The 15154-nt window shown below is 42.3% G+C and overlaps 1 protein-coding gene across 1 annotated transcript in view; it reads left to right on the top strand.

The window, feature by feature from the left end:
- Positions 1 to 7432, top strand: part of RCOR1 (REST corepressor 1) — a 59237-nt gene extending 51805 nt beyond the window's left edge. The window contains exons 7-10 of the mRNA XM_019518536.1: positions 1171 to 1248; positions 2160 to 2217; positions 2762 to 2991; positions 5608 to 7432. Coding sequence (XP_019374081.1) covers positions 1171 to 1248; positions 2160 to 2217; positions 2762 to 2991; positions 5608 to 5649 — 408 coding nt within the window. The 3' untranslated portion in view covers positions 5650 to 7432. The remainder of the gene's footprint in view (positions 1 to 1170; positions 1249 to 2159; positions 2218 to 2761; positions 2992 to 5607) is intronic.
- The last annotated feature ends 7722 nt before the right edge of the window (positions 7433 to 15154 follow it).

Here is a 15154-nt window from a genome sequence, read left to right as displayed (position 1 = left end):
CCCAGGTGCAGTACCCTGCACTTGTCAGTATTGAATCCCATCCTGTTCTCATCTGCCCACCCCTGTAACTTGTCCAGGTCCAATTGCAGCCTATTCCTCCCTTCTCGTGTGCCACTTCTCCCCACATCTTAGTGTCATCTGCGAATTTGAACCGGGTGCTTTTTACTCCCTCATCCAAGTCACTGATGAAGAAGTTGAACAGTGCAGGCCTGAGGATTGAGCCCTGGGGGACCCCACTGCCCACATCCCTCCAGGTCAAATAAGACCTGTACACCACCACTCCCTGGGTGCAGCCCTCCAGCCAATTAGTGACCCATCTGACTGTGTAGGTATCGATGCCACAGTCTCTAGTTTTTTAATGAGAATGGGGTGAGAGACTGTTTCGAAGGCCTTCCTAAAGTCCAGAAAGACCATGTCCAGCGCGACACCGCGTCCAAGGATTTTGTGACCTGGCAATAGAAGGCCACAGGGTTGGTCTGACAGGACCTGCTTCTAATGAACCCATGCTGGTTGCCCCTAAGCATAATCTCCCCTGCTGTCCCTCGCGGACATGAGCCAGGATAATTCTCTCAATCTTTTGTGTTGTTTTAAGCTCATTTTTTTTAAGTTGATATTCTGCTGTGCTATGACAGACATGTATTGTTTAAGCTTCCCTTGCATGCCTAGGATTGCCCTTAAACTACCCAACTGCAAATGTCTCTTGACATTCTTCTTTCCCTGTCAGAACCAAGTAAGTCACTTCCCAGGTTTAGTCCTTTTGCCTGCATTTGCAATTTGAGTGTGTGGTCCCCTTCTCTAAACTTGATAGAAGTTCTGCTTTGGGCTGAACCTCTGTCAGCTTCTCACGGACTTTCATGAGAACTGTAGTCTTCAGGTTTGAGTCATCACTTACTGAGAACAGGGCCCTGTTTTGTTTGGAGAAACATGGGATTTGGTCTGTTGCTTTTCCAGAATGCATAGGGTCAAAATAAAATAGTCTCTTTAGGTATAGGAACCTCCCCCGGTGTTTGTCTTTGTTAATGATACAAGTGATAAATCTTCAGGAAGATAGAGAATGCAGGGAGAGGTGCAGTTCTGAGCCTGTACAGTATTTGCAGCAGCTGCTGGAACAGGGTGGGTTGAAACCATTTTTATCTTCATTAAGGAGAGTAATTTCTTTTTCTCCCCCAGATTCAGAATATCAAGCAGACAAATAGTGCCCTCAAAGAGAAACTTGAAGGCGGAATAGACCAATACAGGCTTCCAGAGGTAGGCTTGGATGTCGGTTCCACATACAGCCGTGTGGGTACATTTGTGTGTCTATTTCCTAATAACCAGTTTTACTCCATATTTGAATTTTAGAGCTCTCCCTGCTGTTAGTTAACCTAGGAACCCATGGGATGTTTGTTTGGTTTTTGGAAGAGGGGTGGATAGAAGAGATGATTGTACCCTTTATTGGGTGGGTAGTAAATTTGTTCCCAATGTCAGCACTTAAACTGCTGATGGTGCTTTGCACCTGTCATGTATTCCTTTCATGGTGCTGTCATAACGCTCTTCTGAAAGGGCAGTTAGCCCATTGTGGGAGACTGAGCAAAGACATTAATGGCCTGACTGTCTGGGTGCTCAGAGCTGCTGTTGGTCTCCCTCAAAATTCATAGGACCATAGAATTTTTGGTTCTTGGCACCTGTGGTAATTCAGTCATAAGTAACTTGACAGGGCCAGTGGAGGGAGCTGATGGTCAGAACCACTGAGTAGGACAGAAGAGTTCCTGGCTGTCCATTGTGTGTACAGGCCACTGGACCAAGCCTCGTTCTTGTTTAACAGTAAAATTTGGTTCCTTTTTACAGTTAACTGAATGGATTTCCCATACTGCTAAAAGGAGTACAGCTGATTACTTGTTTGCAGCAATAGCTGCTTATCCACAACACTTTCTGCGGGAATGCTTTCTGTACCATGTAGTCAAAATGGCACTCCATAGCATAACAGTTACCTAGGAGCAACGCAGCACCAATACATTGACATATTGCTTACTGTAGTACAGTGTTTTTGACTGAAAGGAAGGTATTGTTTGGGTCTAGCAATTAGTTCCTTATTGCATTTGTACAAGACTGCCAGCTCAGATGTGAGTGAAAGTCCATTGTTTAGGTAAATGAATCACTTAATTTTTTATGACATCTAGGTCGTTCAGAAATTTAATGCACGTTGGACCACCGACGAGCAGCTTCTTGCTGTGCAAGGTATGAAACTAGATGTCCATTCGTACATCAGCGGGTGAACAGTTAAACCCCTTATGGTATTTCATGGGGGGTGGATTTTCCTTCAGTGGCTATTGAAGACTGGTGTTGATTTATATCTTGTTGCCAAAGGCAGAATGACTGAAAAAATCTATTCCTCTGTGACATAAAGCTTGCAATGTTCATTTGGGCAAACAGAAGTCATTCACCAGCGTTTACATGATGATGCTCTGCAGCTGTCGCTGCCAAACTCCTTGTATATGTAACTTACAGAGCATTGCAGGGGTTTGATGCTTCCTAGCTTCTGAGCCTATACAACTCATCTGTGTACAACTCTGTCCTGTTTCTGCCTTCACTCCCTGCTTTTTTTCTTAACCTGCTCTCAACAGTCTTTCCCACTCCCAACTTTGTGCCTTTGTTCCTGGTGGTATTATCAGAGATAGACCCTTAGCTTGCTTGGAAGTTCACTTTTGGGTTCTCACCTTGGGCTCGGGTCCATACTGTTGTCATTGTGTGCCTTATGCAATCCTCCTTTTATTGTTTTCAGCAATTAGGAAATATGGCCGAGACTTTCAGGCAATCTCCGATGTGATTGGAAACAAATCTGTGGTGCAAGTGAAAAACTTTTTTGTAAATTACCGGCGTCGTTTCAACATAGATGAAGTTCTACAGGAGTGGGAAGCAGAGCATGGCAAAGATGAGACAAATGGAACCAATAACCAGAAGCCTGTAAAATCCCCTGACAACTCCACTAAAATGTCAGAAGAGGAAGATGAGGTAAATCTTTGACTTTAAAAGCAGCTCACGTTTTCCAGCTTGAAGGCAAAGTTCAGATGTATAAACTAATTCCTAAATAGCGGTGGCTATTTTTCACAGCATTCAACCAACCTGTTCTATTTTGTTATACATGAATGCAATAAAACCAGTCATTTGGACGATTATATATAAACTCAGTTCTGAACTAGGAAAATCAAAGCTGGAATTGACACACAACTTTCCGGACTCTATGGTGTCCCTTGGCTAGGTCTGACCAGAGAACTTGGCATAAATAATTGAATCCTGTCCTAGGATGTGCATGTAACTAATGGCCATGATGGTTCCTGGTGAACTCAAGCCCTCCCTGTATGCAGATCTCTCTGCCTGTTGTCCTTGCATATCCTATTTGTTGCTGCTGCTCTTACTGTGCTTGAGTGACTTTTCTTTGCCGTACCAAATGCTCACTTTAGCCCCCTAGCAAATACTGCTTTGCTGTTATTTCAGTCTTAGTTACTCTTCTGGGCATTTAGAGATGCCTTTTGAATGAATTAATTGGTGTCCAAAAATGCAAATATCCAGAGTTTTTGAAGACCATTCTTCTGGGTAACTTAACTCTCTTCCCCCATACAGCTGTTGTTCCTTTGCTCCAGCTCTAATGTGTCAGGTGCAGTGTGTCTGCAGTTTACCTTTTGAATGGCAGTGGCATTTCCATACTGGATCGAGGCTGAGGTGCTGACTGTTGAACCCTTTTTTTCCTTAGCCCTCAGGGAGTCATCCGGGCTTCAAGCACCTTTCCTCCTCTTGCCCTTTCTTAGCTAACTTTAAAAGACAAAATCCCATTGTCTCACTAGAGACTGGAAATGAGTTAGATGCAGCAGGAAGTGGAACATGAGCTGACCCGGAGCTCCTGGCTGTCGCTTGCTAAGGGGGGACATGAAATGGCAGCCCAGAGCTAGTGATGGTGATGACCATCTGAAACCCAGAAGTGGGGTGGTGTGAGGTGGCAGGGAGAATGACTGTGTTAAGCAGTGGCTTCCTGCTCACTTTTAAGAGGGTTGAGTGGATCAGCATGATGTTGCCTGCCGCTTTCCACTCCCCAGCTAGTGAGGAAGAATTGGAAGGGGATGTGTGGAGAGAGGTTGGAGCTGACAGAGGAAGGATTGAACATGTCATGGGAGGTGTGTCAGGCAGGAAGGGGACTAAGGGAGTTGTCACAGAGCCCATTTGAAGCCAGGAGAGGAAGGTGGGAGGCAGCCACTGAGGAGAATGACTCCCAAGAAAGGATTGGTTTCTGATTATGAGATACAGTAAAAACCAGGAGCAGCTTGGTTTGTGCTAGGTTCTGTGTAGCTCGTTGACCAAAAGGACTTGCCATGTAGCCAACCCTGTCAGCAGCAGGGATAACGTGGTGGGACAAGTGCGTGAGAGGAGGTGGGGGAACAGAAACAACTGAACAGTAGATGCATGTCTTGCTTTCATAAGGGCAGGTTGTAGTGCTTAATGAAGCCATTTCTGGGGAACAGGTGTTGACATACTGTTCAAGTGGTACGTTGGGCCCCAAAGGGCTTATTTTAAAAAATGAGACCCTTCTGCTTGGTTCAACATGGAAAGCACATTCCTGTGCTGGCACTCCATAACTGGCCACAAGCCCAATGCAAATTAGTTTGGGATACTCATTGTATTTTCTGAAGTAAAAGGGAAGTGATAGGGGCAGCAGGAAACCACACACTGGCTTTGGACTCCATTTTCTTCCTGCTTTTTGGTGCCTGACCTTGCTACTTGCTTGCCAACCTAGCCTGCCTGTGTCAGACTGGAGGGGAGGAAGTGCTGACCTTCTGGAGAGGGTTTAGAAAACTGCTTTTTACGACATGCCTCAGTAGAAGGGGAAGGGAGCCAAGGGTGTCGCACAATGAAACTTGTGGCCCATAAACTCCCCAAACATTAGCCAGAAATGTTGCTTCACAAAACATTGAGTCAGTGGTGTTTCCTGCCTTCAGAGGCAATTGAATCTGAATCCTCTGAACTTGTGCCTGAGTTCAGTCTGAAAAAGACCTGGAGCATTTTACTGTCTGTCTTGTACAGCTTTGTGGGTTAACCTCAGAGGGGTCAATTGTCATGCTTTCAAGCATGGGCTTTGTCCCTCCCATACAGTAGTTCATAGTTATGCCCCATGGCCCTGGCCTCCAGGTCCAGCCTGTAGTGCCCAAAAGAAGGTTCAGTTGGCCTTGTTCAGACCCCATCTACCTTTGCCCACATCCCTTCAGTCATGCCTGTCTGCCTGTTCTGCATACCTGCCTAGTAGATTCCTGTTTCCCACCTATTATCCCTTCCTTATAGGTCTCACAGTGCTCTGACTTCCAGGGCTTTCCCTGGGATCATGTTTTCAAGGAGAACAGCCGCCCTCATGTTTTTGGGTTAGTTACTGATGCTGAGGCCATCATGATGCCGAGCTTAGTGTTCTATGTGTTTACAATCTGCTGACAAATCCCATTAAGTCTCAGAACTGGGAAGCTGCTGACTCCTTACCGTATGCCAGAATTGCCTGGCTGCTTGCTTTGTTTTGCTGTCAGTGTTCTAGATATGTGCTGTGTGTGCGCATGGACCTTTAAGTTGAAATCCCTTTCTCTTTCTCTCCAGGCTACTTCGGTGCTTGATGTCAGATATGCATCTGCTTCATGAGAAGCTGTGGTGGCCTAGAACAATTTGTGTTGACTACTGTGTTATCCAGGATATCAGGTATTAGCAAACCTCAGACAGCCATCTGCATCATATCTGTGGACAAGCAGCTATTACCAAAAAAAGAAAAAAGAAAAAAAAAAGGCAAACGCTTCCAGTCCTGTGCTACATTTGCCTTAATTTTTCCTGCATTTTTCCATACTGCCTCCACTTTGTTTCAAAGCTCCCAGGTAGCCCTCCATTTCATCGACGTCCTGCTTATGCACGGGGACTCCTAGAATCAGTACCACCTGTCTGTAAATTTTGACCAGCCCACAGAGCAAGAAGCTCCTCTCTTAGCACCCCACAGTAACTCTATGCTGTAGGAGTTCTATATAATACTTGGTCTTCTCCATAGGGTATAAGTACATATTGCTGCATGGCCTTGTGATCTCTGCTTTCTGTGTAATGTAATCATTATTCTTATGATGACACTATTATTAGTGAGCCTTCTATAGAGAAGAGTCATGTGCACCTGCCAGTAGCATCCTATTCACCCTGAAATTACAGGGCATGTTAGCAACTGATTTGAGCAATGCAAAGTGGTTGGGGAAGGTTATTTCAGAGGTTGGGCCTGTCTGAGGTTGGACATAGTAACTCATTATGCTGCTGGTTTGTACAGTACTTTCTGCTGTGTAAGTGTGCTTTTCCTTCATAGAAGGCTCACTAAGGGGTTAAGCATTTATTCCTGTATATTTTAATGGCTTTTATTTAGTGTAAAAGGGAATACATAACCTGAAACAGTTTGATACAATGTATAACCCATGGCATTCAGCATTTGCATTGTGAATTTACAAGACTGCTACACAACTTTTATTTTTCCTGATTTTTTTTTTTTTTTTCTCCATGGGATTAAGTCAAAACAACTTTCTCTGGTGCTGCTCCTCTCAGGAATATGTGCCTTTTTACATCTGGCTACCATAAGATCACTTTCTGTTCCAATGTCTTGTTCTTCTTTGAGGCACTGTACTAAGCAAAGACACCAAGTCACTTTTCTTGGCAGGAGGGTATATGGGGACTGGAGTACAATATGGAGTCCTGAGCTCTAGATTTCAGTTGTGGAGTGCTGCAATGAAGGGGAGAAGCAGGACCATCTTACTAGCTTCTGTTGTTCTCCTTTCTTTCAGTCTTACCTCCTTTCCAGCTAAAGTGACAATGCGGTTAATCCAAAACAAAAAAAAAAAGTACAGAAAATACAGTTGACTTTGCAATGACTCTCATTGGAAGCTGATTTCAGTCCTTCTAAAGCACAGCTCACTTTCATTTTCTGAACCAAAATATGCAAATCTTCAGGATGCACAGATTCAGAATCTGCTAGTAATCTGCTCCTAAGAGCCACGCTTTTGGTCCTGGTGGGGAGCCAACACATGGGTTGAATGGGAGCTGTTCTCTGAAGCTCTGTCTCAGGGAATAAACCAATACTGGGGAGAAGAGAAAGAAACAGCCTCATGCTCTGAGCAGAGTGTTTTACTGCTCAGCCCCTTGCACAGGGGCAACAAAAAAAGATGTAGCAATACCTTTTTGCCCAGGGCAAGGTGGGACAGTAACACTAGTCACAAAGCATTGTAGAATGGTTAGCTTAATACTGCTGGGAGAAATGGAAGGAGATAGCATGTAACCTTTTCCTTCACAGCTTCAAAGGCAGATACGAGTCTTCTGTTAGCTATGGTTTGCATTCATCCAGGACATAGTGGTGTGCTAGGCCAGAATCTTTGAGGCTGCTTTCCTGGTTTATCTTTAAAAAAAATAATAATAATAATAATAATAATAATTTCAGCTTTTTCGGGTTTTTTTTGTTTGTTTGTTTTTAAGTAATTGTCCACCAAGATTTCATGGTTAGGACTCGCTCACCCAGTATGTGTCATCAGTTCCTTTTTAATAGCAGCACCTGGTAGGGCTGTGCTTGTGCCTTCTTGCTGCCCATCTTAGGCTTGACTCGTACCACACTCCCTGTGTACAAAAATAGCTTTTCCCAGTACAGACACTCAAGACATATAGCTGAACCTTCATCACTGGGCTTTAAGCTGTGGTTGTCCTGTTGCACAGCTCTGATGGGCATGCCCACTGCCTCCTGGGCCTCAGCTCTTTCACAGGTGCGTTCAACTGCTACTTTAGTTGTCCCACAACCTGTGCTTCAGGGAAATCCTTGTTTTGATGGGTATTGAGTCTGACTAGATCATCTGCTCATCCTTCTCCCTCCAGTTTAGCAAGATGTCACAGGTGACTATAGAGAAGCTGGAACAATGAACTGGAGAAGTTTGACCTGTCTTGGTCCAGGGGGTGTCTTGGTCTACTCCTCCCTCTTATGTGAGACTTTGTCTGAACAAGAAAGTGGCACCAGTTCACAGGATTGATTTTTAAGGTGATCCAGGATATGGGCATGTGACCAAGTTTCTACAGGTTAGGTTTGTGGACTTGCCATCTATCTGACCACTGTCCCATGGTATCCACCCATGGGCTTGTTCCTGTCCCAGGTAAATGCAAGGTAGCTGCTCCTCTTTCCACTGAGGAGCAAACTACCTTGTATTCACTAGGTGATGTGGGGGAGCATGCACATGGGCAGCTAATGCAGACCAGCTGGTGTACTTTTAAGATCACATCCTTGCCGACCTCCTGGGAACCTGCTCATGTGCCCATACCCACAGTGAAACTGGTACAAAGAGCTGTATTGGCACTGTATTTGCCTTGAGAGAGAAATATTTTGGTTTCGCTTCCATCAGTCAGGAGCAAGCTTGAAGTAAACCACCACAACAGCAACTCCACAGCCTTTTAGTTCTGGCTTAATTTGGTCTTAGAAACCTGTTTAATTTAAACCAAGGCACATTTCTCATGTAATAAAGGCCAAAGGACATACCTGGACTACAGTGCAAAGGCGTGACTGCAGCTCATGGAAAACACACAGGGGCTAGCTAATTTACCTCATCTGAGTACCAATAAGTGTTGGCAGGGCAGTACAGAGCTTGGCCCAGGCTACAGATCTGCCCCAGGATCCTGTATAAACGCACCAGCAACTTGCCCATACTGTGTGTTATGCTGCTACACACAGGTGCTGCTGTCACTACCCAGGCAGCTAGTTTCAGGCTGGCCAGAGGGTATCTGCATGAGCTGCAGTCCCAACTCTGGAAATGGGAGAGAAGCTTGCAACACTTGCTGTCACCAACATCTTGTCAGTGCCTCCCATGGAGGCTGCTTGGAAGAACATGACTGCTTATGCTCTTGGCAGACGGAGGGAGGCAGAGTTGAAGAAGCATGTGAGCCTAGTCAAGCACTGCAAAGGTGAGCCCAGAAATCGTGCATGTTGGAGTGTCTCTGCAGTCTTCTCCGAGCAGTGCTACTGAGGCAGCTCTCGGAGGCTGAGGTCAGTAGCAAAAAGTATCTCCCCTTCCTTGCTTTGCTCCCCTTCCTCTGCATCCACTGAGCAACGTCATCTTTGTGGCAGCACAACCTCTGGGGCCCATGCAAACCCTCTGTGCTTTTGGAGAAGCTGCAGGCTTTGGTCTAAATGCATAGGCAGCAAGTCGGGGGAGGTCCCTGTCCTGCCCAGGTTGGAAAAAAGCTCAGTCAGATCTGCCACTGCATAAATGCAGCTAGCAGCCTTGCAGTGACGGGGTGTGGAGGGTCAGGCCTAATCTAGGCTAACACAGGTGTATCAGCAGGGCTGTTGCGGGCATTACCTCAGTGGATATGTGGCTTGTTTCAGTAGAAACATCCTCTCTGCAGAGGTGGCTTAAATCAGTTCCTCTAACAACAAGAGCAGCTCAGCCAATAACAGCACCTTCATGCTGGCAGGACTGCACTGACACTAGGACTTTTGCCAGCATAGAAATGCCATTAAAAAATCACAGCCCTAACCAGTGTGTGTATTGCAGACCTGCCTTAATATCTTCTGTTCGAGTGGTCTGACCCTTTCATCCTCCTACATCCCTTTACCCAAATGTGGTAAACCTACAGTCAGAAAAGTTCTGTTTTGGCTTCATCCCCAAGGGAAAACAGTCTGTACAATTTGTATGATGCTGGGAAGAAAAAAGTTGTCTTAATTCCTTTTCAGTTGACTGCTGTCTTATTGTAGTCTTATCCGTACAATATTATAGCACTGTATTTTTAACTTTGTTGGTTCCTTTACATTCTCTTAATGATTATGTTTTTAAATGCAAGAAATCCTTTTGGCTTTGGAAAGTAAATGGTTGGGTCTTGCTTACGTGAAGACCCTTTTTCTCTCTTAATGGATCAAGCTTTAGATACATCTACTGGTTGCATTCTGATTGGACGGGTCCACAAAGATTTAATGCATAACATAAGAGTCACTTAAATTTTGTTTTCTTAAACTATCAATGTGAATGTCATAATTATATATATTTTGTGGAAAATGGGAAATTATTTCTCCTAAGTATAAGTTATTGTGCAAAATATGGTATCAGTAAAACAAATGATAGTTTAACTTTTAGTTGTAGAAATCTTAAAGATATAAAAGTGTATTGCATATGCATAAACAAATTACCTTTGTTCTATTTAATTTTTATGTAGTTGTGTAAAGTACTAGGTAAGTCTTTCGCTTATCCATTAAAACACCTTGTTACTTGAATATTCGTGTTTTAACTGGTCTGAAACACAGTGATGATTTTTGTAATATAATCTTATAACCAAGGGAAAAATACATGCCTCAGTTGTGCTTAATATTATAGCAACAACGTACAATCAGATGCTTAAGACCACAGTAGCCATAGCTGTTATGCAGCCAAAGTGGCTGCGTCTTGTTATATTTAATATAATACCAATGGAGATAACTGATTCTTAATGTATTTTTACAAGTTTGCAACCAGGAAGACCCCTTAATTTGTTGGCTAAAAAGCATTTTTTTATAGCTAAAAAGAGTGAAACTCTTTCTCTTAAAGTGATTTCCTGACAAATATTATTCTTGTACAAACCATTCTGAAACATTTCTTATTAAAATATGCTCATTGTCACTTTAAATTTAAACTGTGCCCTTTTTTGTTTTGTCATATTTTCCTAAATCTCTGGTATTCTTGCACACCAAATATGAGCCAAACAGTGCATTACACTAACTTGATCACTGGATTTGTTCAATGTAAGGACTTTGAAAAATCTTTAAAATCGTGTACTGCAAAAGTGTTTTGAGAGAGGTTGCTTTTGGTGACACACACTTAAAAAAAACACCTGTGTGAGATGAAACAGTCCACATTAAAAATGAGCAGCTTATCACACTTTTTTAAAAAGAAAAATTGCATTTTCTTAGCGCCAGCTTGTCTTTAGCAAGTCCAAAATCTAGTGATCTTGTGCAATGCCCTAAAACAAATAACTTTTTTCTGCCACTCCCTGGATTAATGCAGCTTTTTCTGTTGATAGTAAAGCACAATTGCAGTGAAAGTTACAGTTCAGAAGATGGAAGGTCAGTATAGTCTATGCATGTTGTATAATAATGAGTGTTTACATTCATATTCTCCTAAAATTAAATTTATACTGGAGTGTATAGTATTCCATTATGTAGATTTTATCAATTTTGTTAACTGCTTATAGATTGCTTAAAAGAGGTTTTTCAAGATTTTAAAAGATGTATAAGGTTAAGTTTGCAAATATAATGGAAATGCTGTATAGCTTTTGAAGTGATAAAATACTTGTTGGGATTTTAAAGAAAGTATGTTGTAATAATGCTGTTGTAAGTAATATTTTAATGTCTTTTTTGCCTGTTTTCTATTATTCAGCACACTTACTGTGATGAATGTTCATAGCATTATGAAATTGCTTAGCCACTGAAAAGTAACATTTTGTTTTTGAATTATCATTTTACTGTAAGAAGAATTATAGTGAGGGTTAAATTCATTTGTGAAATTCTACATAATTCATTTTTCTATGATTTCCAATGTTTGCTGACATCAAATAAAATTTTTCAAGCCATTGATGTAATAAAAGATATAGTAAAAATGTTGTTGCTGTAAACATTCTTCTGAAGTGTTGGAGACCTAGATGATTGCCAACCACCTGGTGTGGTGGTTATGCATCTAGTATTGTGCTGTGAAATCTTTTGAGCGCATGTGCATCAGAGTATAATCCAGTGCCCATTAGAGTTGATGGGAGCCCTTCCGTGGACTGTAATGGGAACTGAATCATCCCTAAAAAGATGAGAAATGAGATGCTTTGTGCCAGTGGCCGGAGGTGTTTGGCTTGTTAGAAGCCTATCAGGTTTCATACAAGGGTGAGGAGAAACTAAGGAGACTCTCACCCACTTTCTGAAGATGTAGCATATTTCTTCTCTGTTACCCCTCTACTGTGCCCCTACCACCTGGCCTCCACAGTTCTCTTGATATGTGCATTTCCATTGGTGACCTGGCAGTGCAATTTACTTCTCAACTTCCTGAACGCAAGGAATGACAAGTCAGGATTCAGGCTGTTCTTTGGGGAATCTCAAGTACTTGTGTGGCACGGGCAGGTTGGTGTGTAAGACAGCAAGCTGTATATTCTTTCACGCTGAATCCTTGGAGGATAAAAATGGTTTCAGACTTGTGCCTTTTAAACAAAGGCTGGCAGTTTGGCCATGCATTTTAGCAAGATCAAATTTTCTTACTCTGTGAATAAAGTGAACCTTTTAGTGTAAAAATGCATATAATTTTTCTGCCTGCCACTGAAAGCCAACAATATAGCAATTACTAGGGAGTTGCTTCTATCTGAGGTGCTATGAATGGCACTTCAATAAGATTTTAATTTGTATTTTGAAAAATGCAAAGCTAAGAAATGATGATATAACCTCAAAGGGGGATAGTGCAGGAAGGATTCACAATAGAAACAGAGCAAAATGCTGAGTGCAGAAAGCATAAGCATGAATTACAGGGCAATTAAGATAACCTATTTTCTCCATCAGCTGTGTTACATTTAACAAGTAGGTTACAGGCAGTCTGTACTGTGCTAGGTATCAGTGTTGGATAAACAGCAGGGAACTAGTTGTTTTGGTTGCATGTGTTAAATCCAGCAGAACTAATAGGGAACCACTGCCATATCTACCAGTGCTGGAGCATCTGCAGGGGAAGAATTTTTCTCCCTCTTCCCTCTACTTTACAAACTACAAACAGGCTGATGGCTTTCAGGTCTGGAGTTGGACAAAACATTTTAAATAAGTGCTTAATATTTTCTCTCAAACAGCCTATTTGGTTTGCATGCTTGCTGAAGAAATGGTTGTGACTTCAGGTAAAGAAAATGGGGCATTCTGAACTTGGTGAATAATGTCAGTTTAGCACAGTACTTCACATGTAATGAAAGTAGTGGTAGGGTGCCAAATGAGGGATAAGAAAGGCAGAGGTTTGCTTTGTTGTTCTGCCACTGACTAGATGAGTCTCCACAGAAGAGTTGCTTTTTGGTTTCAGTATAGGCAAAATAGCGATGGTAACTCAGCAGGTAATTTAAAAGAATTGAGGTTGATAGACAAGTGCTAGATGGGTGGTGGGTGATTCTTCATTAATAATTAAAGGTATGCCTGATGTCTTGTACAGAGATGCACTGGCCTTTCCCCTTGTCAGATGAGTTTGGAGAACGTAGTTTTTACACAGGAGGCAGGTGGATTGGAATACTTAACGTGCTAATAGAAAAAGGTTGGGGGGTTGTATTTTAAGACTTCAGACATGCAGCTAGTGCTGGCTCAAAATAAATGCAGCTGGTATAAATTAGTAGGTGTGCAAAGCCTCTTTCACAAATGGAAAGCACTGGAGGTATAAAACAGAAGTAGATAACATTGCAGCATGGAGAGTGAGTTTTTTATGGTCCATGTTCAGTGTTGGAATAACTGCCTGATTTCACATATGAACTGGATTTGCAAGACTGAAATTGCAGAATTCAGCAGTACTGCTGTTGAGGTATCAATAATCTGACTACATACTTTTTAACTCTTGGTAATAAAATATTCTTACCGCTTAACAAAACAAAGTCTAAAAATGTTTGCCTTGTTGCTTCAGTGACCACTTGGTGAAAAAAACAAAAATTTTTGTCAGGGTAGTAAAGAATATGAATGCATTATTGCTGGACTTCTACAGAGCACTTTGAAGGTGGATGGAGAATTTATAGAACCAATTTAATTTTCCTCCAACCCATGTCCTCATAAACTTAAGGTCACAATTTCAATCACTTAAGTGGGAAAGGATTGCCACAGAGGTACTACTGAAGTAGGCTTCTACTGTAAACTCCTGTGGCCAGACGTAGATATGAGTAGAAATCTTAGAGTCGGATACTCCCAAGATATGTAATTATGGAAATTCAACTTTCCAGGTACAGACTAGAGAACAAATGCTACAGAAGAGATGATCATGGAAGATACGATCCTTGGCTAAAAATGATCATAAGTTGATTCGGTGTAAATGAAATTTAAAAAATAACTAAAATAGCATCTGAAGTGTCTTTCATTTCAAAGGATAAATGTTGAGAAATTTAAGGGAAGTGGTTTGTAAAGCCAACAGGCTGGAAGGCTTCTGGGTGGGAGTTTTTGTCTAAGGTGCAAAGACTAGAAGAACCGTATCTCGAGTAAGGGGGGGAGGAAATTGTAAGGGAGGTTCCAGGCCAAACATCAAAGAGGGTAAGTGCAGACAGAGAATCTACAAGGAATGGAAACAGTGACTGATTCACAAAGAAAGTGTAAAGGTCAGGAACTGGATAGAGGGCAGGTAAAATCTGCGGCATTTCCTTTGATAGGTGGTTCTCCTATGTCAGTTTCCATTTGAAAAATGGAAATGAGTGGTGCTGGAGCAGTGAAAGAATAATTCAGTAGGAAGGGCTTGTCCTCCCCTTTCCACTTCCCCTCTTCTTCCCTCCAAAAATAAAATAAAATATCCATGAGGACAATGGGGGAAATGTGGAATTATATGGAAGATCAACAGTTGGGAACACTAACTGAGAGATTGGGCATCAGTACACGCCCCCTTCCCTCTCCCCCACAGAGTAGTAGACAGAGAACATTTTGGAAACAAAGTAGGTCTGTAGTTGCACTGGTATTAGCAGGTTCAACAGAAAGTAACATTAGATTCACATGCACAAATTCAAACATTCACATCTCTCACAGGTTGCATTGGCAATTAATGAGGTGATGCTAAAATCTGAGGAATTTCTAGACGTTTGGAGCGAGGATTTCTGCAAGGCTGGCATATTCAAGCTGCAGTCACAAGGTCAAGTGCACTGATATCACAGCAGAGTGGGGGGCATGTGAAATGTGTTGATAGCAAATGTTTGGTTTGTTAGACTACAGAGATAGTGGAATAAGGAAAGAAGTGGGGCTGATAGGAAGTTACAATGGGGGTAGAGATTAAAGATAATCTAGGTGTGTTCCAAATACTGCATTTTCAATAGGAACAATTTTGACTGGGGACAGGGTAGACGTTGCATGGTGAAAGGGTATATGTGTAAAAATAGAAGTTGCATCAGCTGTGGAAGTAAGTCATGATTTAATGAGCAGAAGTCAAAGGAAGCAGATAACCTC

Source organism: Gavialis gangeticus, unplaced genomic scaffold (genome assembly GCF_001723915.1).
Source record: "Gavialis gangeticus isolate Ggan-Ray unplaced genomic scaffold, GavGan_comp1, whole genome shotgun sequence".
In the NCBI taxonomy this organism is placed as follows: Eukaryota; Metazoa; Chordata; order Crocodylia; family Gavialidae; genus Gavialis; species Gavialis gangeticus.
This window is presented reverse-complemented; position numbering and strand designations above follow the sequence as displayed.